This window comes from Gadus macrocephalus, chromosome 14, assembly GCF_031168955.1.
Source record: "Gadus macrocephalus chromosome 14, ASM3116895v1".
Taxonomy (NCBI): Eukaryota; Metazoa; Chordata; class Actinopteri; order Gadiformes; family Gadidae; genus Gadus; species Gadus macrocephalus.
The window spans coordinates 2,558,530-2,586,380 of NC_082395.1; the positions used below are offsets into that span (position 1 = coordinate 2,558,530).

General features: G+C 47.6%; 2 protein-coding genes and 2 non-coding genes across 8 annotated transcripts in view; all 4 read left to right on the forward strand.

Annotated features, from left to right (window-relative positions):
• lrp4 (low density lipoprotein receptor-related protein 4) overlaps nt 1-3,421 on the forward strand; it is a 23,415-nt gene extending 19,994 nt beyond the window's left edge. For 3 of the 4 annotated variants that reach the window (XM_060072030.1, XM_060072031.1, XM_060072033.1), the window contains one exon: nt 829-3,421. In XM_060072030.1, coding sequence (XP_059928013.1) covers nt 829-1,170 — 342 coding nt within the window. In that variant the 3' untranslated portion in view covers nt 1,171-3,421. Of the gene's footprint in view, nt 1-81; nt 144-828 lie in introns of all 4 variants that reach the window. The other variant, XM_060072032.1, reaches the window with a different exon arrangement.
• A 546-nt stretch (nt 3,422-3,967) lies between these two features.
• The window catches only part of LOC132472426 (cytoskeleton-associated protein 5-like), a 30,180-nt gene continuing 6,296 nt past the window's right edge, over nt 3,968-27,851 (forward strand). Inside the window, exons 1-40 of one of the 2 annotated variants that reach the window (XM_060072028.1) lie at nt 3,968-4,105; nt 4,418-4,502; nt 4,820-5,013; nt 5,478-5,684; nt 5,831-6,002; nt 6,934-7,063; nt 7,177-7,274; nt 7,368-7,481; nt 7,574-7,678; nt 8,066-8,155; nt 8,589-8,753; nt 8,932-9,060; nt 9,362-9,505; nt 9,737-9,844; nt 10,266-10,376; nt 11,026-11,118; nt 11,516-11,701; nt 11,806-11,900; nt 12,008-12,065; nt 12,240-12,365; nt 12,504-12,643; nt 13,123-13,297; nt 13,547-13,660; nt 14,568-14,696; nt 15,302-15,496; nt 16,100-16,220; nt 16,367-16,470; nt 17,110-17,240; nt 17,508-17,631; nt 17,889-18,038; nt 19,371-19,574; nt 20,550-20,685; nt 20,925-21,118; nt 22,992-23,155; nt 24,080-24,259; nt 24,732-24,834; nt 25,473-25,652; nt 26,356-26,543; nt 26,954-27,026; nt 27,127-27,315. In XM_060072028.1, the coding sequence (XP_059928011.1) occupies nt 4,446-4,502; nt 4,820-5,013; nt 5,478-5,684; nt 5,831-6,002; nt 6,934-7,063; nt 7,177-7,274; nt 7,368-7,481; nt 7,574-7,678; nt 8,066-8,155; nt 8,589-8,753; nt 8,932-9,060; nt 9,362-9,505; nt 9,737-9,844; nt 10,266-10,376; nt 11,026-11,118; nt 11,516-11,701; nt 11,806-11,900; nt 12,008-12,065; nt 12,240-12,365; nt 12,504-12,643; nt 13,123-13,297; nt 13,547-13,660; nt 14,568-14,696; nt 15,302-15,496; nt 16,100-16,220; nt 16,367-16,470; nt 17,110-17,240; nt 17,508-17,631; nt 17,889-18,038; nt 19,371-19,574; nt 20,550-20,685; nt 20,925-21,118; nt 22,992-23,155; nt 24,080-24,259; nt 24,732-24,834; nt 25,473-25,652; nt 26,356-26,543; nt 26,954-27,026; nt 27,127-27,315 (5,376 nt within the window). In that variant the 5' untranslated portion in view covers nt 3,968-4,105; nt 4,418-4,445. The remainder of the gene's footprint in view (nt 4,106-4,417; nt 4,503-4,819; nt 5,014-5,477; nt 5,685-5,830; nt 6,003-6,933; nt 7,064-7,176; nt 7,275-7,367; nt 7,482-7,573; nt 7,679-8,065; nt 8,156-8,588; nt 8,754-8,931; nt 9,061-9,361; nt 9,506-9,736; nt 9,845-10,265; nt 10,377-11,025; nt 11,119-11,515; nt 11,702-11,805; nt 11,901-12,007; nt 12,066-12,239; nt 12,366-12,503; nt 12,644-13,122; nt 13,298-13,546; nt 13,661-14,567; nt 14,697-15,301; nt 15,497-16,099; nt 16,221-16,366; nt 16,471-17,109; nt 17,241-17,507; nt 17,632-17,888; nt 18,039-19,370; nt 19,575-20,549; nt 20,686-20,924; nt 21,119-22,991; nt 23,156-24,079; nt 24,260-24,731; nt 24,835-25,472; nt 25,653-26,355; nt 26,544-26,953; nt 27,027-27,126; nt 27,316-27,851) is intronic. The other variant, XM_060072029.1, reaches the window with a different exon arrangement.
• On the forward strand, nt 18,092-18,205 carry LOC132472672 (small nucleolar RNA SNORD67). Its single transcript, XR_009529142.1, has one exon. It is a non-coding gene; the product is annotated as a small nucleolar RNA SNORD67 (small nucleolar RNA).
• On the forward strand, nt 20,323-20,442 carry LOC132472674 (small nucleolar RNA SNORD67). The gene has a single exon (XR_009529144.1). It is a non-coding gene; the product is annotated as a small nucleolar RNA SNORD67 (small nucleolar RNA).

Sequence of the window (27,851 nt, forward strand, 5' to 3'; positions counted from 1 at the left end):
GTGTGATATGATGCCGGCAGCCGAGGTCGACTCTCATCTGTGCCTTCTCTTCCCCCCGCCCACCTCTCTCCCCCACCACAGCTCTCCCATCCTTACAATTCCCTCTCTCCCTTTATCTTTTGACCGCCCTGTCCCGCGGAGAGGTAGCTACGCTGCATGGAGGAACTTGAGGCCTTTCTGAACTCAGTTCTCCCTCACTCACGCGTTCTCTGCGGCAGTGCTTCTTAGCGTTGTGTGATTCTCTCCACGCATGTTGAAAGTTGCTGTTCTTTGAAAATGACGGATTTGGTTTGCGTGCAACATTAACACATTGTATGGAAATATTGCACATTTAGGTGATTGCTGGCCTTAGACAACAAAATACTTTTGAAACTGTAATGGCGTGACAAATGTGTGATGTTACTGCTACTGTTGAACATGTAAAGGCCCAACTTCGCCCGTGGTCTGCATCCTTTGTTTTTTCCACCAAGTGACCTAACCTTACATTTGTCACAACGACAGCATAACAGATTACTTAACTTGAATTGAGTCTCGTAACGTAAACACAAGTGCTGCGATCAGTAAATGAGGCCGCTATTTATTGTTTTCAAAACGCCTCAAAGTTATTCTGGCCTTGTGACCTCAAGCTGGGGCCTCGACCCCCAGGTTAGGAACGACTGGACTGAACTAACCCAAGAGGTCAGAGATACTAAGCCTTTAGCAAACTGCAGTGCATGGGTTGACGTGTGAGGCTGGCACTTCAAGGGTGGTTTGCTGTCCGTCAGTGTGTCAGTCCGTTACCTTCTGCGTTGTGTCCACCGACTCACCTCCGACACCCCTGCTCCTTAGGGCGGAGTGGACGGCGGCTACACCAAGGAGAAGATCCGCATCGTGGAGGGCGTGTGCCTGCTGTCCACCGACGACCTCTACTGGGACGACCTCAAGCAGATCAAGCCGTCGCGCGGCGGCCTGCACACCTGCATGCGCACCGACACGGTGTCCCTGCAGGCCAGCAGCGCCTCGCTGGACGACGGCGAGACGGAGCAGCTGCTGCAGGAGGAGACGTCCGAGTGCTCGTCCGTCAGCACGCTGACCCCGTCCACCGTCACCCCGCAGCGCCACACCCAGCACGGCCTGCCCGACACCGGCTGGGCCTCCGCCCGCAAGCCCTCCACCGAGAGCCAAGTGTGAGGCGGCGGCGGCGGCGGTTTTGGTGGTGCCGTTCCGCTCTCTCTCTCTCTCTCTCTCTCTCTCTCTCTGTCTCTCTGTCTCTCTCTCTGTCTCTCTCACGCTCTCTTTCTCTCTCGCTTTCTCTCTCGCTTTCTCTCTCACTCTGTCACTCTCTCTCTCTCTCTCTCTCTCTGGCTGCCTCTACCCACTCCCCCCCCACCCCTCGTCCCTTCGACTTCATGTGCTTTTTTTTTACAAATCTCTTGCCGCATACCTAGGAAACAGACAAACACGAACAAGCGCACACATATTTATATTCGGTACAACTTATACCTGCAAAGATTTATATAGACGTTAGGTACAAACGCATAGGTACACCGGATCCTAGGTAGTCGCGTTCTGATGCTATGTAGGAAACGTAGTCCATGTGATCCTGAGTAATAATATAGTTCACATCAAGGCAAAACCTCTGAAGAATGGACTCCGTCCCGCCTGCACACTTGCTAATAAATGCGTACATTTATGGACAAAATGCAAATCCATACACTCAGAACTATTTATGGCAAAATTGACAACTAATAAAGACAATAAATGAGTATGCTGGAATGGAGTGCGCAAGACTCTTGCAGATGGAGCGGAAAAGTGCATCCAGGTATTCCCGGAGCCTTTGTTTTTTAAAGATGCAAAAGTTTCAAAGCGAGGGACGCTGTTTTTGTGTAGAATTACATTTTTGTGAACTTTTTTTTTTTTTTTACAATGCTAAACAAAATCTGCTTGAATATGTAACAAAACACCCTCTCTCATGCCACTGGTCAGTCGTCAAGTCTCTATGAACTATTTATGAACATTTTATATCTCAGAGTGGGTTTGTTGATATTTTTTTGGGAACTGGCCTGATTGTTGTGTTCAAGCTGTTCGCATTCTCAGATATTCAAAAGTGATATTTATGGACAGTGCCAAAGGGGAGAGCCTCTCACATATCTGCCCTCATTTCCTCATGCTACAGTACACTACAAATGAATGTTTTGTTTTTCCTGAAAACTGGATCTTCACTCCACCCTACTTCTATGGACTGGACCGTTTTCCCCTCAGTGCTCAGAGCCTGGGCGTGCATGTAATCTGGGCTCTCCGGTCAGAGTCCTTTCATCCTAAATTAAACCGGCAAAGAAAAGACTGCAAGAACCTTTATGTTTCAGGAAAATCGCTGATTTGCTCCTTCGCCTGAACAGCAGAAGACGCCATGATGAAGTATAGCCTAAGTGCCAAACTTTCCCCCCCCACTTCTCTTCTTCTCATCCAGTTCTATTTATATTACTCTGGGGTTGTTTTAATGCACGTCAGGTTCTATGGTAGCATTTTTGTGAATAGTACATCTTCTCAACTCTGTAAATCTGTAATGGAGTGTCGTTCCATGCTCCCAGTATAACACATGAGCCCCCACCTCTCTGTATATTATGTGTATAACACTGTGCATATCCGGAACCATTGAGCATCGGGGTTATAGTTTAGAAATATATCACTGACAACTTAATAATGTTAATTAAATACAAGCAAAAGTTACGATGCATTGTTTTAACATATATTGCCGTTTTACAGTTAAAGATGAAAGGACACGACCATCGACGATTACCAGACATTTCAAGACCATGTATTTTGAAGTATGTTCTACTCCTTCAGCGACGTGCTGATTCGCTGCTAGACATCGCACTGAGGCCGACAGCAAAAAGGGGTCTTGGCAGCTATAACCTGTAGTCTTTGGACGGTGTATCGGTAGTTGGCCTACAGCACATCAAAACTAATTCAATTAGCCTAATCCCAAAATACAGCCTCACACATTCTGCGGATGAGATGCCGACTGTACAGGTTTAACCTGGCCGATTAAAGCAAACCTGGGGTGAGACGTTGTGTTTATTATGTTGTCTTTTGTGTAAAGGGATTTAATGCTTTTTTTGACCTGTATTAATTTTACTCACTGGAGAAGAACGTTTTTAATTTGCTGGATTATTTTAACCACTGTATCCAAGCGTTGTAAATGATAGGGATGCCCGTTATTTAATAGTGTTCTTTTATGTTATGAAATATTGGTCGAGTATAGTTGTTGTAAAGGTAACAAAAAGAGGTATTTATGGTTTCTTTGTATGGTTGTCACTTAATGTGTAAATATGAACAGACTGTATATGTATTTCCATGGCAGTACTAACAAGCTGTGTTGTGTGGTATAGTGAATTATCTCTTTGGTATCTTTTAATATAAAACAGCATTTGCATTTCAATGATATGCGTGGGCCATTTTGTTTATGCACTTGTTTATACACTTTGAATCATGAGAGAACATACTAGCATGTTCTTATAGATTTTGAGTTTATTTAATAATCACAAGAGAAATTATTCATTGTGAGAATAATTGGCACACAAATAAATACTCACGTTATATAAATCTAATTGCATGATATAAATCATGAACAATTAATATAAGACTTCAAGTCGTATTAATAACTTGACACGTCGTTAAGCGTAGATAATGCGTCATAATAATTATAAAAAAAACGGAATCAGGGTGGTGGTTGGGTCTGCAGGTAACTGTAAGACAAAGCCCAGGACAACGCCGTATTTATATATCTTATATAATGTAAATATTTTTTAATTCACTTTATTTATATAGTTATGTATTTATTTATTTGACGCGTTTACAGCTGCGTAATTTGAGATCCCCGCGATAGGACTGCCTCAAGTCACGTGATCAATCGCGCCTTTTCTCATTGGTTGTTTAACTCAGAGACGAATTTGAAATTTCCAGAGGAGCGATGCCATTTGCCGTGCTGCTCCACCAATCAGCGACCTGTGTTCGAACCGCAATCGTTTAAACTGCGCTGCGATCACAACACTTCTTAAAACGAGCCACCCCTGCCATTATTGACACACTGACAATACCTACAGTGGAAATACCTGACTATTTGGTAGGTTGAGAATAATTGAACATTACGAGCGAACAAACTAGTCTGCTTCCGCTGTTTAAATTAGCCTAAACGATGTTTCTGAAGTCAATGTAACGTAATAGCGAGCAAATGCTAAGCTAATGTAGCTAGGAACAGTGGCTACGCTGCATGAAGCTTTGTTTTGTCTCATAACGCGAGTTAAAGGAGAGCTAATCTATTAAAGAGTTGTATTATTTTCTAGACAAACAGTGCTTATCTGTGTGCAGCCCTGCGTTTATTCTGGAAATGGTCATCCTAGCCTGAGTGTCTTCATCTTCCTCTCTGTTCTTACAGAGAAACGAGACTCGATCAACTTCAGATCATGGAGGATGACAGCGAGTGGATGAAGCTGCCTGTCGACCAGAAGTGTGAACACAAGGTGAACTTTCATCATGTTGTTAGATGACAGCATGAACTGCTGGACCTTGAATGCACTAATGTAAATGACTACCAGTCATTTACCTATGTCATCGGTTATGAATATGATGGCGTGTTTTTAACGTACTTTGTTAAAGCAATTATAAATGATTAAGTGACATAAGAAACTCGAACACATGCAATCAAATGAACCAAGCAAAAAATGCATTTCCTTTGCAAACCCATACAATTTGCACAGAAAGAACACTTTAATGCACAGGTTCAAGTTACATTGATACACATGCAGAGTTAAGTGACTGATTCAACCGTGTTGTGCAGGCATGGAAAGCGAGGTTAACTGGCTACGAGGAAGCTCTGAAAGTCTTCCAGAGGATCGACGACGAGAAGAGCTCAGAATGGGGGAAGTTCCCGGGACTTATCAAGAAGTTTGTGACCGAGTCTAACGCCGTGGCCCAGCTGAAGGGACTGGAGGCCGCCCTGGCCTTTGTACAGAATGCACATATAGCGAATAGGTATGATTATATAATGCTATCTCATTTAATTTTTCAATTTTATTTGTATAGCCTTTAATCACAGGTGCAGTTTCAAAGGGCTTAACAGGCCATATATTTATGACCCCCTCCCCCCACCCCCTCTGACTCTAGCCCCCCAGAGGGCAAGAAAAATAAATAAATGTAATAAGCAAGGTAGAATTCTTGAGGTGGAACGCAGAAACGGGGATCCCTCCATCCAGGGATCATCAGGAGTGCAATGGGTGTCATAATTGACATACACACACAGTTGTAGTCACTGCGATAGGCCAAGCATTCAGTCAAAGCCACTGCAACACGCTATAACACACAGAATAATGAATTAGAAGGGAAAAGTGCATACAAGAAATGAAGACTAAGGCTAATTATTCCATAGACTCTGATACCTATGTGCTCCGGTTGTGTTTTCTGTGATGACGATATGGTTGATTAAAATGTTCCTGTAGGTTGGCGGGGGAGGTGGTGAGTGGTGTGGTGACGAAGGTTTTTAACCAGGCTAAGGTCCGGGCCCGAGAGCTGGGCTTTGAGATCTGCCTCATGTTCATCGAGATAGAAAAGGCGGACGCCGTCCAGGAGGAGCTCATCAAGGGCATCGACAACAAGAACCCAAAGACCATCCTGGCCTGTGTGGAAACCCTTCGGAAGTCACTCTGGTGAGCCTAAAGGCCCTCTTGATTTTGAGCAGTGGATTATATTTTAGTCAAACTATTAAATGCCAACATCTTGAAGGGATTTTTCCTGTATGTATGTATTCGTTTTTTTTCTTATGTCCGTGTGATCTTTATCTGTTTTACACTAGTGAATTTGGGGCCAAAACGGTGACGTTGAAGCCCATAGTCAAGGTCTTGCCGAAGCTGTTCGAGTCCAGAGACAAGGCTGTGCGAGACGAAGCGAGGCTGTTGGCTGTGGAAGTCTACAGGTGGATCAGAGACGCATTAAGGCCTTCCCTTCAGACCCTGACTCCTGTACAGGTCAGCCCTTTTTGTATTTAAACGATTAGATGTGTGTTGGCTGGTTTAAGCTTGGTCTCTGGGCCTTGGTGAGGCTGCAGACCTTAAATAAGTGTGCAAAGGTTATACCAGTCACCACCCCACCCACACGCACTCGGAGAGAGACCTCCTACATGGCAACATGGAGAACCATTGCAAGTACAGGGTGTCCGCGCATCCTTAAAAAGTCTTAAAGTCTTAAATTCATGTTTCTAAATTTAAGGCCTTTAAAAAGTCTTAAATTCGTTACAAATGTCATAGGCTGGTCTTAAATACTGTAACGCATGGTCTTAAATTTGTCGGGGCAGGACTATATATATATTTTTTTTTTTCTTGTGGAACTTTTCAGGAAGGACATGTAGAGAGGCTTCTTTCTTGCTAGCTGCATATATAGACGATTATCTGTGTGCTTGCTAGCTAGTCTGCGACAATGGGTAGGTGCAAATTCAAGGACAGTTGGCTGGAAGACGTCCGTTTCCGAAGTTGGTTCGCGTCTGTTGCCAACCCCCACCATCGCGTGTTTTAGGTCTTAAATTTCACTGAAGGTGGTATTAAAAAGTCTTAAATTTGACATGCTGAAACCTGCAGATAACCTGAAGTATCATCATCTGCAAACTTCACAATAAACCGACATGAACAACCTGCGTCCCCAACATCAGATTTCCCAAAACATTGTTTTGGGACTGCTTTGGCCATTTCTATAAATGGGTGTGATTTTTTTTTTTTTTTTTTTTTTTTTTTTTTTTTGAAAATGTTTAATGGCTACTCTTATTTCAAACTGTGGATTTCCTGTGCCCAGTAGTTGGAATGCGAACATACATTTTGTCCTGTGTGTAGCATGCCTGTTTCCACACCTGCACCACGTCTGGACCTGTGGTCCAGACGTGTGACGGTTCGGTCTCTACCCCCTCAGCTGAAGGAGCTGGAGGAGGAGTGGGGTAAGGTCGCCCCTGGTGCCCCCAGGCCGAGCCGTTTCCTCCGCTCACAGCAGCAGAAACGCGTGGAAGCCGCGGTAGAAGAGGCGGAGGATGTGCACGAAAACGGTATGTTATATTTTTATCATCATAATCAATGCCATAACTGACATCTTGAGCTAAATGTGACTGAACCCAAGCTTCGCTATACCATCTGCATCATCTGATGTGCTCCGTTTCAGGTGACGTTGAGGACTCTGTCCCAGATATGGATCCCTACAAACTCCTGGATCCAGTGGACATCCTCTCCAAACTCCCCAAAGACTTCTATGAGAAAATGGTAAGCTGCTGTTACCCTGCGAAGATGGGTTTGATCTTAACCTTTATCCGTGTCGCTGAGGCTTCTGTATCAACCTCTTGTGTTTAACGACAGGAATCCAAAAAGTGGCAGGAAAGGAAAGAATCCCTGGATGCCCTGGAGACGCTCGCTAAGAACCCAAAGCTAGAAGCGGGGGATTATGGGGATGTAGTCCGCGCGCTGAAGAAGGTACTACCCGTGTGTAATGTACTAATCGTGCGCTGAGGTGTTGTTACTCCCATGGCTGTTATAAACCAACCCTTTTTGTTTCCCTTTTGTAGGTCATAGCTAAAGACGCCAATGTGATGTTGGTATCTCTGGCTGCTAAATGCCTTGCTGGAATAGCAACTGGTCTCAGGAAGAAGTTTGGGGCATATGCTGGTCTTGTAAGTTCTCATGAATAATCAGGCATTCGAGGCAAGGACCCTTTATTTAGTAGTAGAGGATGTGCTGCACGATTTGTCCTTTAGCAAGATGAGCAACGTATAGTTTCCTTTTCATGTTCAATGGCAAATTAAGAAGTAAAGCCCATCCTAAAAGTCATAGATGTTTGTACTAGACCTATAAAACAAATGCATATCACCCTATTTCTATTTATAAAGAATCCTCATCACATGAGCCTTAAATGCAGTGTATGCATTTCCTTTAGGGTTGGCGAAAATAAGAAAATTACATTTAAGGAATATTTGTGGCTGCATAATGTGCCCTATTTTTTAACTGCTTGTTTGACGGTACGACCGGCTGACGGTGATTATTCTGCTCTCCCCCTCAAGGTGGTGTCTGCGTTATTGGAGAAGTTTAAGGAGAAGAAGCCTCACGTTGTCCAGACTCTACAGGAAGCCATCGACGCAGTGTTTCTCACAGTAAGGCCGACCCACCCCTCATGCCAACTTCTCTGTCCATTCTAGCCAATTGCTCAAAGTAATTTGTTGCAATCTGTAGATATCGATCTAAAGCATCGCTCTAATTGGGTGCTAACACCACTGTTCCTTCTGGTGCATCTATCGCCCAGTCCATGCATTGTTTTAAAGAAATCAATTGTCCTCAAATGCCTTTCCAAGGGACGTAATTTACCCGACAAACTCTTTCTCAATCCTTAAACTTAAGCCTGCTCTAACGATTCATTGGCAGTTCTTGCACAAATTTATGGTAAAGGCCCATTTTCAGGATTACTTGTGTTTTACTTGTGAAGCTTTATACCGGGGAAGGGATTCCGCGGTCTACTGCGGAGGACTTCAAGTGCAGGCATTCTGTTAGTTTCTGCATTCATTTTGCATCACACTTGTGGATTTACAGACCACGCTCCAAAGCATGAGTGAGGATGTTCTCGCCGTGATGGACAACAAGAACCCCTCCATCAAGCAGCAGGCCTCGTTGTTCCTGGCCAGAAGCGTCCGTCTCTCGGCCCCCGGGAGCCTGCCCAAGACCCTGGTCAAACCCCTCTGCATCGCCCTGCTCAAGGTTAGCCACCAACGCCTCCATCGCTGTGTCGCTCTTTAAAAAAAGCACTAAAGGGGTTTAGGAAAAAAAGACTTGTCATTTGACTTCGGCTAGTTGTGATGTCGCAAAAGGGTTTCCGAGTATCCTCTGGGGAATCGGTGAGAGCTGATGTGGATCGGTCTCCTCTCTCTCCCGGCAGCAAGTGAACGACTCGGCTCCTGAAGTGCGAGACGCTGCCTTTGAAGTCCTGGCGACGTTGATGAAAGTCGTGGGAGAGCGCGCCGTCAACCCCTTCCTGGCTGACGTCGACAAAGCCAAGCTCGAGAAGGTACGTTTATGTTAAAAAAAAACACGTCGGCTTCTGAGCAGCTTTCGTTTCCTAACTTACTCTCTTCTGAAACTTTTAAAGACTTTCACCCAAACCCTAATGTGTGACATACTTTGCTCTTTACTTTCCACTCGCACTTCTTCTAGTTCCCTTTCCACGTTGTTACTGTATTTCCCTGGTGCCAAACCCATGTCTTGCATTCCTGTTTTATTCAATTGATCTTTCAATTCAAACGCTTTCTGTGCCTTTTTTTTTTTTATGACCCGAGCTCAACTCCTTTTTTTTTTTTTTTCTCCTGCAGATAAAAGAGTTCGCCGACAAGATCCAACTGGCTGGGTCGAAGAAGGCGGGAGAAGTGAAGGAGAAGTCTGTCGCTGCTCCACAGCCAACTCCGCTGGCGTCTGCCAAGCCTGCTGGACCCACCAAAAAGCCCCCCTCGGCCAAGGTAAACAACCTTCCCCATCGTGGAACCTCCATCCACAACAGCGCTTACTCGTGTTCATCATGTTTGCACAATGTGAAATCATCACAGTAATTGTTTCTCAAACTTCAAACAAACTTATATATTTTTAAATGTTTCTAAAGGGATAGCATTTGCCCCCATTTAAACTTGTTCTCAAGCCTCCTGTACTATTGACATTCATTCATTTATATTTTTATGAATTGCCCTTCCTAGGCAGCCGGGGCTTCTAAGAAGGCCAAACCTGCGGCCGGGGGGAAACGGCCCGACGGAGGGAAGAACAAGAAGGCGGCGGAGCCCAAGGCCGTGGAGACTGAGCTCTCTGTGAGTGGGGGGGGGCCTACGACCCCGGGCAGATGGGCTTCAGATAGGGTTGCTCGACTATGGGGGAAAAAAAAAATCATAATCGCGATTATTTTGGTCAATATTACTCAAACTATTATTTTTGAGTTTGAAAACATGATGCATCTATTCAGCATGTCTCTCCCCAAAAAACACTTTGTAACTGAGAACGTTGAAATTTCACCCCAAAAAAATTGTCAAATAGAATGTTTAAATCTAAAATAATGTGAGGATATGTACCCAGATGTTCACTTTCTATAAAACATCTAATTAAAAAAATGTATTGTTTCAACCCGACTATATTAGTTTTGTGATCGTTCATCGCTAAAATCAAAATCGCGATCAAAATTTGACGATTCGCCCACCCAGATGTCCGGTCGTGACTGCTGTGTTTCTCCACCAGGTGGAGGTGTGTGAGGAGAGGGCTGCAGCTGTCCTCCCCGCCACCTGCATGCAGCAGCTGGACAGTGGCAACTGGAAGGAGAGGCTGGCCAGCATGGAGGAGTTCCTCAAGGTCAGTTGTCAGACAAGGTTTTGTGTGTGTGTGTGGAATGTGAAAGTGGGGCAACTTTCAGCATATTATCATAATTGTAAGAGATGGGTTAGTACATAATCGTGTCATGGGAAATTAAATATGTATAATGCATAACGGTGAGCGATTGAAAACGCGTCTAATCGTTTGCTTTTACAACATAAATGTATCTTGGTTGGCCACACTGCTGTAGCCATGCCCAACATCATGACTTGACATTGATTGTTCTCATAGTTGGCCCCTGGTGTCCATGGAGTACGAACCTTTTCTCTGTCCAGATTGTCCTTGCTTGGGACATCAATGGGGAAACAAAGCATGTTTTTATTATTATTTTACGTTTATTTGACTGGGACAATGCACAATATATACACAACATGCATTGAGTGGGGACAATGACTCGAGTAATAAAATTGCTAAAGGAGAAAAACATGAAATAAGATAAAAATAAACGCGGGCAAAAATCAATGACTCGAAATGTTCACATCGTTGGTTTGCTTTCAACCATTTCTTAAGGTCTAATTTAAAGGTGAGGAGTGTGGCGCTTTGTCTGATACTGACCGGAATGCTATTCCCCAACCCTGATGTTGGATAGTGGTATGTATAACCTGACCGTGACCCGTTTGACCTCCAGGCTGTGGAGAGTATGGATGGTGACGAGATGCCCTGCCAGGCTCTGGCCCGAATGCTGGCCAAGAAACCAGGATGGAAAGAGACCAACTTTCAGGTAATAATAAAACCTGTAGCCCGGATTAGAATTGGGAAGTGGCAGTAGCTCAACAAAGATGGGAATCAGTCTAAAAAAAATCATGACATCCCTGTGGAAGTCTGAAAAGTTTCCTCTTGTAACTAGTGGAACGGAACTATTTCTATCGACTGATTACTCATATTCAGCCTATTCACCCAAATCCCTTCCTTTAAAAGAATCAAGCATGAGAAATGCTTTCTTCCCGTCATTCTTCAGATCTAGTTTTTTAATTTTGACGCCATTACAACCGCTTGACATTCGTCTTTAGTCGAGACGTACGCACAAAGCTGTGACGAAACACCTGTTTAAAGCGGGGTTTCAGATGGACTGGATGGTTTAACCAGCGCCGTGACCCTCCCCTCTCCTCCCCTCCCAGGTGATGGGGCTGAAGCTACAGGTGGTGGCGGCGGTGGCCCACAGGGGCCGTTTCTCCCAGACCTCGGCCCTCGTGGTCCTGGAGGCGCTGGTGGACAAGGTCTCCGACGTCAAGTGCGGCGGGAAGGCCAGGGACGCGCTCACGGCCATCGGCGAGGCCTGCTCCCTCCCCTGGACCGCTGAGCAGGTAGCGTCACGCGGCGAACCCGCCTGTATCGACCGCCGGGGGCGCGCCACGGAGGTCCACGTCCCCCTACTATAACGGTGCTCTCGTTCCGGACGTTTCCGTAGGTCGTCTCGCTGGCCTTTACCCAGAAGAATCCAAAGAACCAAGCGGAGGCGCTCAACTGGCTGTCCACGGCGATAAAAGAGTTTGGCTTCAAAGGGTAAATGTTGCACTCTTGCTCTTTACCATTGTGGTGGTATCTCTACCATCTGCCACGTTTCTATCGCTCGTTTGTGATTTCATACAAATCCCCTCTCGTCTCCTTAGAGTCAACGTCAAGGCTTTCATCACCAACGTCAAGACTGCTTTGGGAGCCACGAATCCTGTGAGTTGTCTTTTTTGGTTTCGTTCTTGTTATCCATTTCGGGTATCGAGTCAATCACACAGTCCTGTAGTCACTCAACGTCTCACAACGGTATCAAGTGTCACTCTGCTCTACCACGAACATGCTGTTGACCTATGTGGTGTCGTACCCCCCCCCCCCCCCCCGCCACCGCAGGCGGTCCGTACGGCCGCCGTCTCCCTGCTGGGCGTGATGTTCCTGTACCTGGGCGCGTCGCTGCGTGTCTTCTTTGAGGACGAGAAGGCGGCCCTGCTGTCTCAGATAGACACCGAGTTCCAGAGGGTAGGTGCTGCAATAGATGGAAATGCCTCCCGACGATCAAAAAGGAAAGCGAGTGAGGAGGGGGGTGTAGTGTGAGAGTACCGGGGATACTGTTTTGAAATGTATTTTTTATGTATGCCCGCCCACTTCCTCCCTCAGATGCAAGGACAGAGCGCACCAGCCCCCTCCAGAGGCTCCGGCAGGAACGAGGGCGAGGAGAAGGAGGGGGAGGCAAACGAGGAGGGAGTCGACGAGGCCGCGTCCGACGTCGTGGATCTGCTTCCCCGCACAGACATCAGGTGACCTGTCCACGTCCCCGCTCCTGTTGGCGGTCTTTCCCGTCAGAAAACCCTTCGAGTTTTTTATTTATTCTTTTATGTCGTTGTTAGTGGTTGTTTGAACTAGGGATCGACCGATATATCGGCCGATATTCGCGGTTTTTACGTGTATCGGTATCGGCCGATACGCGGCTGATTTTCGCTTTTATTTTTATTTTATTTTATTTTTTTTACTTCACTTCTACCTCACCTGTTTTTAATATTTGTTAAATATTGTTCATCTACTTGTTCTTACTTGTTCTACTTCACCTGTTTTTACTATTTGTTAAGTATTGTTTTTTTTAATTGAAGTTCAATAAATCGGCTCAAGGAAATCGGTATCGGCGTATCGGCTAAGGCTGATGAAAAAATATCGGTATCGTATCGGCCCTAAGAAATCGGTATCGGTCGATCCCTAGTTTGAACCTTTCTCGGGGGGTATCTCTATGGGGTTCACGCAGTGAGAAGATCACCGGGGACCTGACGGCGAAGATCTCGGACAAGAACTGGAAGATCCGGAAGGAGGGGCTGGACGAGGTGGCGGCCATCATATCGGAGGCCAAGTTCATCAAGCCTGCGCTGGGAGACCTCCCGCTGGCGCTCAAGGCCCGCCTGGCGGACTCCAACAAGATCCTGGTGTGTGTGTGTGTGTGTCCCCTGGGTTTAAGAATGATGGGCTCAAACACCCTGGGATCTGGAGACCAGGAAAGTGGATTAATAATCATTATGTTGGGAATTGTCCCCTGAAGCCAAAGGGCAGGGAGCTTGTAGTTTCCGCCTTTTAGAAGGCAGTCCACGCTGTGGGCCGGTTAAACCACAGCTGAGCTCTCTTGGTTGTGCCGTTACCCGCTCATGTTCATACACTAACCAGTCTTATTCGACCAGGTCCAGCAGACGCTGAGCATCATGCAGCAGCTGGCCACGGCCATGGGCCCGGGCCTGAAGCAGCACGTCAAGGCCCTGGGCCTACCGGTCATCACGGTCCTCGGGGACGGCAAGGTACTGCCAGCCAGCCATCTGGGGTGGGGAGCACGGGGTACCTTACGATGCGTCACACATGGCCCGCGATACCGATAATATCGCGATGATCTATGTAGTGTTAGACATGCATCACGATGTATGTCTGTCTTCGAATATAACGTCACTGTGAAGTTCTGGAACCCGCTCTTTATTCATGGTCCAAACTGAGTTTTTCTGTTGAGCACTTTATTTACTAATATAATTTAAACTTTTTAATTTTTATTTATTAAAATAAACTGCTGTCAAAGTCGAATTTCTGTCACTTGTGAAAGACGGTCAAAGAAGGGCGACTATATATATATATATATATCGCCCTATCAATATTTTTTCCCACCTCTAAAATCAAAACACGATACTGCTTTTAAAGGTCCCATGACATGCCACCAGGTGTGAGTGTGATTAGGCCAAAAAAAAAAAAAATTGTTTGGTTCCGGTTTCCGACCGACCCTGTCAATTTATCTGCGACCCAAATTATTTTATGAGCTTTAAAAAAAATTAACGTTTTTTTTTTTTTTGATGCAAACTATAATTACGTTTTGGTACAGCGCCTCTTCATTCTGGACAAGGATGAGTGAATTTTCTAGTTTTTAAAGGAAAACAACCTACCTATCATTCGCTGTGCTGGATAGATCAGTCTACTAGCCTAACAAGTGGACAGTAGCAAACGTTGCTCATCTATCTGTCACATCCAAGTGGACACGCCCCACTTGTGATGTCATAAGGGGCAGATTTTCCACACGGCCTGTGATCACTCGCACCTGGCGGCACGTCGTGGGACTGTGAACCACACTGACCAACGCTGACCCAGGGAGGGGCCGTGGTTATCCCCAGGGTCTCGCGGCGACCCCCTTGTAGCTGACCTGCTCTGTGTGCCGCCGTCCTCCAGAACCTGGTCCGCGCCGCCGCCCTGAACACGATGAACGCCTGGGCGGAGCAGACGGGCATGAAGGAGTGGCTGGAGGGCGAGGAGCTGTCGGAGGAGCTGAAGAAGGAGAACCACTTCCTCAAGCAGGAGGTGAGCGCCCGCTTCCGCCCGGTTTGGTTTTGACGGTGGTCCAAAAAAGTTCTGCTGTTGCTCCTGTCGAATGTGATCATTTTTTTGTTTTTTTCACTGCACAATTTCTTGATAAAGATGTATAGTTAACAATTATTCGCCGAAGTGAATAGTGAGCCTGAGGTAAATAATTGTGTTAGTGTGTGCTACACTAGTTTTTATTAGCAGTTTATTTGTTTTTATTCGCGTGACGAGACGGCCGTAACAATATACCGAGTTTGAGATCTCAATCATGGGATATTGCCCAGTATCCCGAGATAGCCAACCAATCAAATTGTGCCATCTTAGGAGGTTTGCGTCTAGCGTAGTACACTAAATGTAAATATAGGGAATTGCATTGCAAACTTCTCATTGACGGGAGAAACGCGTATGAGTTACAATATAGGACTTTGTTCGACAACTGTAGAATAAGTAAATATATTACGAAATGCCCCAACCTATAATGCACCATTTAGTTTCGAGCTCTTTTCAATCGAAGGTCTATGTTGGCAATTATGTTTGGTTTTTTTCTATATTGTACCTCGACCATCTGGAGTACTGTACTGAATACAGTCTTTACCCTCCAGCTGCTGGGCTGGCTGACGGAGCGCCTGGCCACTCTGCGCGGGGGGCCCTCGGACCTCCCGCTGTGCCTGGCCCCCCTGTACGCCTGTCTGGAGGACCGCAACGGAGAGGTGCGCAAGAAGGCCCAGGACGCCCTGCCCCTCTTCATGACCCACCTGGGCTTCGACAAGATGAGCAAAGCCGCGGCGAAACTCAAGGTAGGGCAGACGGGAATCAATCCAGCCATCCTGTAGTCGATCACTTACTGCACGTTCACATGTGATTAGAGAAATCACCAGGTACCACTCGACCGTGCTTCCTTTTAATAACCTAGTTTGCAGACTTTCGTTGTTGGTCTTTCCATTGAGGGCATTTAGCAGACGCTTTTTTATTTTTTTCATTGCGTCAGAAGAAAGTCAAACTACACTATATATCGCTGTGGTTACAGTTAGGATGTTCACAGAAACTACTGCCAAGTACTTACAATTGCTAGGTTAACCCATTCCCCGTACACAAAGATAGCGAAGATAAGATGCTACACAATGCCCAGTACTATTTAATATATAATTGTATTTATTTTTTTTAAGTGCAAGGACCTAAAATATACAATAAGTGTGTACATGAAGTGCCAGGATGTCTAAAATACAACAAGTGTGTAAGAGGGGGGTGGTTGAGGGGGAAGCTAGGCAGGTGAACTCCGAACAAGGGAGTCTTTCGCGGAAGCTGCCGAGCGACTCTGGCTGTACCGACGCCGGCAATGACGCGAGTCAAAGTTATCGGTTCACTCCGCTGCCCGGTCTGACTGCGCCGCCTCCGTTTAGCCGGCGTCCAAGGACCAGGTGGTGGCCCTGCTGGAGAAGGCCAGGGCCGCCATGCCAGCCAAGCCGGCGCCCCTCGCCAAAGCCGCCGCCGGCGCTCCCTCCGTCAGCCGCCAGGCCGCAGGTGCGTTGCCTCTTCCACCGCCTCCCGTGTTGCCAGCAAAGCGACGGGACGTGCCAAATTACACCCGGACCCAAAGTGATGTGTCCCCGCCGGCAGCTTGAGAGGTTTGACCGTTTTTTTTTTTTTTCCTCTTTCTCTGCCGCCAGTCGCAGCTCAAGTGGCGTCGACCGCCTGTTCAGGTTCTGACGTCACGGAGGACAGAGTCGACGTCAAGACCTCTAAGGCGGCGTCCGCACCCAAAGGAGGGAAGGTGAGTTTGTCTGTCAGCAAAGTTCATGTACTAGAGGTAAATTTGTGTTTATTTTATTTTAAGGGAAGATCATTTGGGGAGTCAAAGTTTGAGTTGTACCGATACCAGTATCGAAAATTCCTCCGATACTGCATTTTGCCTAAAAGGCAGTATCAGGGCGTACGCAAGTCCATGCAACGATCAGATGCCATCACATGACTAGCTCATTTACTACACGGGCAAAGAACGTCACAAACACTACGGTGTTATGCCGTGTTAGTTAATGGTCGGAGGTGGAACGGCGGAACGGGAACGCGTCATCTCCGATCTACGTGTGTTCGAGCTACCGAGTTGAAAAAACACATGGGTTTTACTAACAAATGTGGTATTGTACATAATTGAGTTCTGATAAAAAAGTAAGTAACCGACGATGCATTGCTGTCATCGTAAGAGAACCCATCAATTCGAACAAGTAGATGCTGCATCGTGTATGTACTCCGGCCGATACCATTCAGGAATCTGAATCGGTATCGTGGGAAAATAAATAAATGGTATCAGAACATCTCTAGTGAACGTGTGGGTGGGATCGAGGGGGGGGGTGTAGCATTGCAGTCCCGGGGTATCTGCTCACTGTTTGAGCCTTGCTGTTGTCTCGGTCAGCGGAGGTCTCAGGAGTTGAACTCCAGCGGCGGCGGCAGCAGCTTGAACTCCAGCAGCTTGAACTCCAGCTTGGAGAAAGAGTCGACCGGCGGCAAAGCTCCCGGCTGCCCCCTAGCAAAGAAACGCAAACGGCTACCTTTAAGCGTCGCACGACCTGTTCCGGGGGAAGGCTCTGGCGTTGACCACTCTGTGTGTGTCGCTCATTTCTCCTAAGGACACATGGGGGTGCTAGGGCTTCACTCACTGCCGGTGTGCCTTCTGATAAACGGTGGAGGATGTGTAGGGATGCGCCGCAATGGAGTCCCTCTTGCTGCGACCTGGCGATTCATAGTCGCCGTTGGGAGTGTGCTCGTCTCAACCTTCCCTTGTGTCCGTGTCCTTTTTTTTTTTTTTTTGTAGTGCGCCGCGGTGGGGAAGAAGCCCCCCGCCAAGGTCAAAGAGGAGGAGGACCTCTCGGGGCCGCTCTTCATCCTGGTCCCCAACAGGAAGGAGCAGCGTGCCAAGGACGAGAAGAGCTTAAAGGTGTGTGTGTGTGTGTGTGTGTGTGTGTGTGTGTGTGTGTGTGTGTGTGTGTGTGTGTGTGTGTGTGTGTGTGTGTGTGTGTGTGTGTGTGTGTGTGTGTGTGTGTGTGTGTGTGTGTGTGTGTGTGTGTGTGTGTGTGTGTGTGTGTGTGTGTGTGTGAGAGAGACAATTATTTAGTTAAAATCTGTCTGTTTCCGGTTCTTGTAGAATTTAAAGTGTCTGTATACTAACCGTTCCGCACCCCCCCCCCCCCCCAGGTGCTCAAGTGGAACTTCCCGTCCCCGCGGGACGAGTACGTGGAGCAGCTCCGCGGCCAGATGGCGCCCTGCGTGGCCAAGTGGCTGCAGGACGAGCTCTTCCACGCCGACTTCCACCACCACATCAAGGCCATCGGCGCCATGACGGAGGTGAGAGCCCGCCGCCCCGCCAACGAGTCCTGTCCGGTCCTGGAGGGAAGGGGCGTGGGGGTGATGAGTTGCACTGCTATAACGGGGCGCTGGCTGCAGTGGCGGCCGCGCCCCAGCCGACCCCCCGCTGGGGACACCCCACGTGCACAGGGGCCACCTGACTCGCGCTCCTTCCCACGTGCAGCTCTGTGTTGTTATTACCACACCACTTTACTTTAAGGTTGTATGAGCGATTCTAGGCCGAAACATAAACGATCACGTTCATCTGGTCTTTCCTCACGATCCGCTAGCTGCCCGCCCCATAAGCAGGCCTTCAAAGAAACGTGTTTCTGTAGGCAGCCTGTGCTCCGAGATCGTACACAAAAAAAAAAATGGTACTAGCAACCACTCAAAACCAACATTTTCAACCAATCACCGATAAGGTGTTTTGGGGTTTTGCGCTGGGTTCATGATAGTTTTTACTTGATGCATGAAACACTGAAGGGAGGGGCGAACTGGCTCTCTTTGTTTGGTATCTCGCTTCCATACGTCGCCCATCAGCGCTGATGCAACCTTTAAAGGGACACTGTAATATTTTAAGTCATTTATTACCTCAAATCGACGTATTCATTCATAAATAAGTCCTCATTGGTGTAAAATTAACTCTGCCAAAAATCTCATCTATCCTCCTGAGCGAAGAATAATTAATATGTAGCTACATAGGACGGGTAAGCTTCATGGAGGCTTCCATGTTCTTCTGGTCCATGAACTGCCGAGAGGGACAAAAAGCACTACGTGGTACAGGAAATGCAAACGTGTTTTCACTCTGAGCCAGCGTGAATGATGACTGAAATAATTCACTATCTTGCTCGAGGAGTAATTACTCGTACATCATTAGCTTACACTAATGATTCAATGCAGTTTGAAATTTGTTTGAAATAACGAACCTCATCACTCGAATGACTCGATGAGATAGTATTGGATGTCATGACACAGCTTCTTGGCACATACTGCCCACCGTAGTTTTTGAACAAGCGAGCACTATTAGTTTGAATGCAATATACAATTGTACCACTAGATTGGAGTAATTTTTACAGTGTCCCTTTTTAAATGTGTATCATCGTTTATCTTTGGATAACTGTTTAGACACTTCATTTGGCTTGCTTTAAGTGATGTGTAGCCGGGAAACAACTAGAAAAGTACCCACAAAGTTAGTTTATAGTTTAGTTAAAATTGTCATTGACGATATTAATTAATTCTCCGGCATCCTTGACCGTGAATTTGTCTAACCTAATCTCTCTCCCCCCCTCTCTTCAATACGGTGTATGTTGCGTGGGCGCCTTTACTTTGAAGCATCTGGAGGCGGAGATGGCCTCGATGGTGTCCTGCCTGGACCTGGTCCTCAAGTGGTTCACGCTGCGCTTCTTCGACACCAACACCAGCGTGCTGATGAAGGCCTTGGAGTTCCTGAAGCTCCTCTTCCCCTTGCTCAGCCTGCAGGATTACCGCCTCAGCGAGCTGGAGGCCACCGCATTCATCCCCTACCTCATCCTCAAGGTGGGCGTGCTCTAGGGCCCGACCGATTTATCGGCCTGCCGATTTAATCGGCCGATTATAGCCTTTTTGAAAATAATCGGCATCGGCCAAAAAGACGCAGATTACAACCGATTTTTTTTTTTTTAAATGTTATTGCGATTAGTATCCTGCAGATTGCGCTCCTACTCGCCTTGCTAACTAACAACTTTAGCTGGAGTAAAAAAGAGGAGATTGAATTTTACCGTACAACATGAAAGCACGCTCGCTCAGGCAGCTGCGCGCTCACCTCACCAATGTACACAAGACGCGTTGTTTGAGCATGTTGTGCCTGTTTTTCTTTAGGTCCCAGGCCATGTTAATTTGTTATACTGTAGACTCTAACGGTGAGACCATACTGCTCAGCACGCACGTGTTAGTCACTGCTCACGAGCGCAGCACATTGGGAGTTAGTTATTTATTTTACATTTTACATTACACTCATTTTTGACTGTAAATGTATTCTAAAACACTCAAAGATTCTGCATTCAATTCACATATTCGTCAAAAGTGTTTAAAGTATATTTAAGGTATCAAAAACTATGTTTTATATGCTTTTTATTTATTTATTTATTTATTTTTTAAAAATCGGCCGATGTAATCGTAATTTTTCTCTGAAAATAATCGGCATCGGCACTCAAAAATCAATATCGGTCGGGCGCTAGCGTGCTCCCCCCCCTCTCTGGCCTGTGACCCAACTGTCCTCTTATCGTCACTGTGTGTTTTGACTGGGGGTGCATAATGATGAGTTGCGCTGTCGGTGGGGGTTGCATTTGACTGCAGTGGCGGTCGCGAGCCCCTCCCCGAGTCTCCATGGTGACACACGATGTGCACGGGGGCCATCTGAAAAGCACCCCTCCCCCCCACCTCAATCGGGCGATTTATTTATTTACCATCTCTGAAATGATGCGTCTGCCTAACTTGTGTGTGTCTCTCCGTCTGTCCTGTCGGGGTCTGAAGATGGGAGAGTCGAAGGACGTGGTGCGGAAGGACGTCCGCTTCATCATGGCCAACCTGGCTAAGGTGTACCCGGCCAGCCGGCTCTTCCCCCTCATCATGGACGGCGCCAAGTCCAAGAACTCCAAGCAGCGTTCTGGTGAGAGGAGTTATCCCGGAGTGTAATTGGAGGGGACGGCGGGTTGAGTGAAAGAAAACTCTGGGGCCGACGGGTCGACGGTCTCTTTATCTAAGGCGTTTGATTAATTTCCCCCGTGTGCGTTGCTTGATGGGTCCTTCTCTCCTGCCGGGGGTTCTCATTTGTGGCCATTAAAGGTGACAAACTCCCGTCCCCCGCTCCACCTCTCTTAATATCTCCGCTGTGTGTGTGTCCCACAGAGTGTCTGGAGGAGCTGGGCTGTCTCATCCCGCTGTTCGGTTTGTCGGTCTGCCAGCCGACGCCAGCCAAGGCGCTGAAGGAGATCGCCGTGCACATCGGCGACCGGGACACACTGGTCCGCAACGCGGCGCTCAACACCATCGTGGCGGTCTACAACATGGTCGGAGAGCAGATCTACAAGCTCGTCGGGAACGTAAGCCCAGCGTTGCCCATAGAGTGGTGACTATGCCTAGACTGGGTGCCCCCCAGCCCGTTCTGCCGGCGATTTGAATTCGCCCCGCAGAAGGGTCTGGAGAAGAGGAATGCCTTTCTTTCTGCATCCAATACGTTTTTGCGGGAGCCAATCACCAAGCTGGCTTCTCCCCCAGGCGCGCTATTGGCTTGTTTAACACAATGACGGACAGGGAAGCAGCCAATCGCGGGATGAGTCAGTTGAACTAGGCCTGTTGATCACGCCTCTTGTGCTGAAGAAAATGACAGCAGCCTCCCCAAACCAACCTCAATCAATCTACGATTGAGCTTGGTCTGGCAATAGCCAGGCTAGACTACCGGTATCGCAAATGCAGAATCAGAAATCACAGAGAACGCAAGTCTATTCGCCGATCCGATACATCACGTGACGACCTCATTAGCTACACATGCAAAGAACATCACAAACGCGTATGTTAATGGTTGGAGGTGGAAAGTTGTAATGGCAAACGCGCAATCTTCGAGCTACCAAATCTGAAAAACATGGATGCAGGGACACTTGCAAGAATGCAAATATCTTATTATGAATATATATTATGTAGTTCTGAAGAGATATTTTCAGTAAGGGTCGACGGCAAGGGAACCGACTATACATTGATATCATCTTCAATAAGAAATGCTATTGGTAGTTACAATGCTGAATCGGTGTATACTCTGTGTCAGCCGCTATTGAAGTTCAGGTATTGGGAAGGAAAGAATGGTTGTGGACGGGCTTCTTTCGCCTTCAGCAGACTTCCCTCGACTGACCATAGAAAGTATTGGTTCTTAATGTCGCCGTCTGTGTGGAACCCGACAAAGCAATTTGCACTTCTTTTTGAAAGTGCAAAAAAAAGCCACATCAAATGCCAATGCAATAATCGAGTTTAATTTGCGTTGGCAGCAATTCTCTGGCCAGTGAACAAGGTGTTTGTGTGTTGCCGTTCTAAGAAAAACCGCAGGGTTAATTAAATAGGCCTACAGAGCACTTGATACCACAAATTATAAACTCAATCTTAAAAAGAAAAGGTAACTTTCTGCAAAGGTCTAGAGGACTTTCGTGAGTGGGAGACGAAAGTGTGCACTAAAGAAATAATTTAAGGAAATTGTTTTGAACGCCTTTCGGCGACGCCTTTAAACCCTCTTCACCCTCTTTTAAGGACCAATTATCAGCCGTTCTCTCGAGTGGTCTTCACCCTTCTCCAAAAGGCTCTCTGGTGAAGCGACGGATAAATATAAAGAGACGGAGGCAACGCATTCTAGGGCGGCTGTGGCTCAGGTGGTAGACGAGGTTGACTTGTAACCAGAAGGTTGCTAGTTCAATCCTCGTCTCCTCCTAGCTAAAAGGGGACATATTGTACCACCAGGTGTGAGTGTGATTAGCCATGACAAGCTGTGACATGTGAATCTGTGACGAGATGTGTGCTAGATGGATCCGTCTACCAGCCTACCCAGTGGACTGTAGCAAATGTTGCTCATCTATCCGTCATACATCTAGGTGGACACGCCCACCTGTGATGTCAGAAACTGCACATTTTCAAAACGGCTTGCAATGGCTAATCACGCTCGCACCTGTTGGTGCAATATGTCCCCTTTAAGTGTCGAGGTGTCCCTGAGCAAGACGCCTCACCCTGACTGTTCCCAACAAGCTGGCTGTCGCCCTGCGTGATTGACGACGCCGCCGTCGGTCTGTGACAGTGTGCATGAATGTTGGGCGATATTGTAAAGCGCTTTGAGGAGTGGGCACTGGTTAGAAAAGCGCTGTATAACCGCAGTTCATTGACCATTTACGCATTGTAAACACCATGCCTCACACTCTTTCCCCCCCCCTCCCTCCCCAGCTATCGGAGAAGGATCTCAGCATGCTGGAGGAGAGAATCAAGCGCTCGGCCAAAGAGACGGCCAAGCCCGTCGAGGACAGCAAACCCTGCAGGACGGTGCCTTCCCACGCCAACGCCAGCGTGCTGCGCAAGCCGGCTGACGACAACGCGGCCGCCAAGCCACGGTAGCCCCCCCCCCCCCCCTTAAACGAAGTACACTATCCGCCCTCACCAAGTGTGCTAATTTTCAGATGTCGGTGTTGTTTCGAAAACGAATACTCCGTGGTGCACTAAGCGGAAATTACGATCACGACTGCCGCCGCGGCTCCTCCCCCGTAATAAACATCTCGCTTTGTACGGTGAACTCTTTACGCCTAGCTGCTATAAAAAGCTATAAAAGCTATAAAAACTACAAAATGACTCTATTAATGCAGGCTATGTGGTAAATGCGCCGACTTTGGCGCAGCCTGGCTCCGCCCTCTTCCGCTACGTAGCTAAGATGGGCCGCTACGTCGCCGAGTACGAAAAGTGTACGGCGATCCACACTTCGCGATTTGACCGTTTTGAGGACACCATCCGGGTCCTTTCAATACACTTATTTTCGCCCGATCTGAATCGGAACGCCCTACGTACTCAAACTTAGGCTAGTAAGTACGGATAGTATGGATATTGGAACGCGTCAATGGTCTTGTGTTTCCTGGAAAAGGGACTCTTCTTCTGAGCAGACACTTTAAAGCAAATAATAAAACGTCCTTCAGAGAAATCGTTTTTTCGAACGATAAATGCATCAGCTAGATGGTACGGTTGGTGTTTTGAAGCACCTTGAAAGACGTTTGTTTTGAGAACCTGCTCTGAAGAAAAACACAGGAGGTACACAATGAGGCGTCGCCGCTCTAGCCGTCACCGTGTTAAATTGCCGTCTGTCTTTGAAAATAGTTTTCTTTTTTGTTTTGGATTATTTGATTCATTGCCGTCTCCTGGAACGACCCCCCCCCCCGCTCTGTCCACGGCGCCGTCGTCCGATCTCACCGATGTACCCGTCTCTCACCGTTGTTCATCAACTCACCGATGTACCCGTCTCTCACCGGCGTACCCGTCTCTCACCGCAGTCCGCCGCGCTCCCAGGGTGCAACGGGGCCCCAGGACCAGGAGGCCCCCCCGTGGAAGGTGCAGTTGGACCTGGACTTTGCGCAGTTCGAGGTCGGCTGGACGCCGGTCAAGGGCCCCGTCCTGCTGGAGCACAACCTGGACGACCTGACGCCCGATGGCATGCCCCTGCCCCAGCCCAGGTAGGACAAGACGATGTTCGCTATATAAGGATGACTTGTTAATAACGCAGATCGAGACGTTGATATCCATCGAACTCTGATTTACTCACACCAGAACAATGTTGCACTTAACAGAGCGCCCCCTACGGCATGGGAGTAATGATGCATACGGTACTTAACAGATGGCACCGTTTGTCACAGAGCGTGTTGTCCGTGAAACTGCTTCAGTTGGATTATAAAATGCAAAACTTTTTGTAGAGGCATTGGGATTTATTCACGCTCTTTATGCCCTCTTTTAGTACGCTGCTGTTTTATTTTTGTTTTGTTCCGAATATGCTTTTATAGCGCACGAGGGAGTTTCAAAAGAAACAACCGTAAAACGTATCGACATTTGCACTTTATGGATCTTTATGGTTCAGAATACATTTGTGAACGGTTGATACTTCTTTTGTAGGCTTTTTAATAATTTAACTATCTTTTTGGTTTTTTATAGGCCACAAACGCGACACCAGCCAAGTCCTGCTGCCGTCATCAGCATGGTCATCTTCAAGGTGGCCTCTGAAGACATCAACACCAGCGTGCAGGCCTTCACCCAGGTATGAGGAGCGCGCGGCCTACATCGGTGTGCCGGTGTCTCATTTGGGACTTTATGCGCACGTTTAGATGACGGGGCTCATAACGTGGCTGTGTATTGATTTGGTAATGACCATGATGTAACGGAAAGCCAAATCAGTCAAACATGGTGATTTGTCTCTCCATGGTTGTAAAGGGGGCGAGGGAGCATAAGGTATTTGAAATGAAGCTCCAAAAAAAACAATCCAATCTCAGCTCTCTCCCGCCATCCCTAAGTGTCGCCACCATTGGGATGATAATTCCTTGTGTTTTTGAAAGGCAAGATGGACTCCCCCCGAATCAGGGGAGTGATGCCCTGATTGGTCAGAAATAAGCCAGAGGCGGGCTAAAAGCAGAGGCCCTTTTTCTATTGGCTCTATATTCCTATTCATGGACAGGACTATTGACGGACACAGGATAGTGGGTTGAAGATGAGGGGGGAATGACACGTGTCATAGGACCACAGGTGGGAATCGAACCGGTGTCTCTTTCGAGGAATATTACCCACGCGGTTAGCGGGGGTGGGGGTCGATCCACCGAGCTGCTTCAGACTCACTCTCAACGGCGTGGCACTAATTGAGCCCGCACTCCTCTCCCCCCCCCCCCCCCCTCCCTGTTCCAGATGGACGAGGTGTTGCAGCAGGGCGAGCGCTCCCAGGTGGTGGCGGGCAACGTGAACCAGTTCCTGAGCGCCACGGTGCAGCAGCTCCGGCTCACCCACAGGGTCCACCTGGCGGACCAGCGCGTGGCCAAGGAGGCCGTCCCCAACCTGTACAGCTGCATCATCGGCACCGTCATCACGGTGAGCCCCTCTTGGACTCATTCATTCCCCCGCTTTTCAAATCAAAACTGCCTGTTCCACCTGATGCCAATTAACAAGTCCCCCGCTGTTATGATTAAAACTAAACAATAAGATAAGAGAAAAGGAAAAAATGATATTAAACCATACGACGGGAGTCTTCTACGCTTGTCTTGAGGAATGGGCTCCAATGAGTGTGTTGACGGAGGCCTGCCGTTTGGTTTACGCTGCCAAGACCCGGTTGCCCAACTGCGCTACTTTTTTTTTTTTTAGGCAGGATTCTTTTGCAGGTTTCTGTAAAAGGGTAAAAACAAAAAACTAGGCTAAGCAATCCGCCCTAAAATTACAAAAGTAAAAATGGTTCGGCGTCATTCCTTTATCTGGAATTCCAATGAACAGCTGTTGCAATCTCAAGCGTTGGTGTGGGTTTTCTTTTTGTAAAGAAATACAAACTTGTGTTTGCACTCAAAAGTAGGATGGCGATAAAAATGATTGAGTTGACAAACTGGTAATGGTATTGGATTTGAAAAACTGAGCAACACCCTCGTCTCGCTGTTTCCGATCTGCCAGAGGAAACTGAGCTTTCCGATCTGCCAGAGGAAACGGAGCTCTAGTGTATTAGTTCTCCTTCCCCCGTCTCTCGGAGTCCTCACGCTGGGATAACGCCTTTTTACTAAAACGCTGCTACGTGTCCCGCTCCCTTCAGCTGCTGGGCGTGGACTTCCTGGCCCTGGAGATGTCGTCGGGTGTGCTGAAGGACCTGGTGGAGGCACTGCTCACCGCCATGTTGGACCCCCGGGTGGAGGCGCTGGGGCAGGGGTCCAAGGTCATCAGCTCCATCAACTTCCTGTTCAGGCACCTCTTCGAGCAGGCCGACCAGACCAACATCCTCAGGTGTGTGTGTGTGTGTGTGTGTGTGTGTGTGTGTCAGTCATCCCCTCTGCAATTCGACTACTAAATGCGCCGTATTTGTTGTTTGTATGTTACTATATGTAAAACAGGCTGCTTAACCAAATTGCCCCCAGTGGGATTAATAAAGTTGTATTGTATCATAAGCACTGTGTGTCCGGAACTCGACTCAGACGATTCCCTCTGCACTTTTCAAACGTACTGATGATCAAAAGAAGCCGACATGGCGTGTATTAATGTAGATATCGTTTCGAGAAGACCCGTTATTCCGTCACCCTCTTGCTCTCCTGCTGCGACCCACCGTTTGGAAACCCAATTTTTACATGGTTCAAAATGATGACGGGCTGTCGGCGACAAATGGGGTTGAGTTGTAACTCTCCCGTCTCCCTCTGCAGCGCTCTGCTGGTGCTGCTCCAGGAAGCCCTGGCCTCCTCGGTGTCCTCCAACTTCTCCGACTACGTCATGAAGGTAACCTCGCGGCGGACAAAGCTGCTCGCTTCTGGGCGCCCAACGAAGGGATCCGTTCAACAGTTGTGTTTTTTTTTTTTTTTTTTTCTTCTCTCTCCAGTGTCTGTGGAGGATCAACCGGTTCCTACCGCAGAACATCTCCAAGGTGAACCTGGACCGCATCCTGCTCGACATCCACAACTTCAAGAAGATGCTGGCGAAGGAGAAGCAGCAGCGGCCGCCCAACGACATGACCCAGCGCACGCTGAAGACCCTGCTGCACACGCTGTGCCGGCTCACCGGCCCCAAGGTCAGCGAGCTCACCGCGCTCATCCACAGCCCTACAGGCAATGCACCTCAAGTTAATTACTCTACCTCCTGCACCCAAGTGACTGGTCTTTGTAAAAAAGTGTAAAAATAACTTTTTTCACTGCATTTTAATTATTTATTTGTTTTGCTAAAATGATATTTTGGTGAAGCTTGTGTTATGCAGTATTTGTATTTAACTGTTAGTCTAATATAAGTCAAAATGGATGCGACGTGTACCATCAGTCAGACCGGGACATGATTTATACTGTCCCTGACCCTTTCCCTGACCCAATCTACGACTGTAGTTGAATGGGGGGCAGCTGACTGCAGGTGGTCAATTCTGGTTGAGGAGACGGAAAGATGCTTACAGGACACGAGTCGGCTCAGATAATCCACCCAGTTCTAAAGCCACAAATGTTTCTGTAACGGCGGGGGATGTACTTTGGTTTTACATTGGGCCGTAGCTTAAGACAAACCCCCCCCCCTTATCCATTGAGTTGTATTTGCAGGCGGTACTTGGCAATGTGGAGCTTTTCA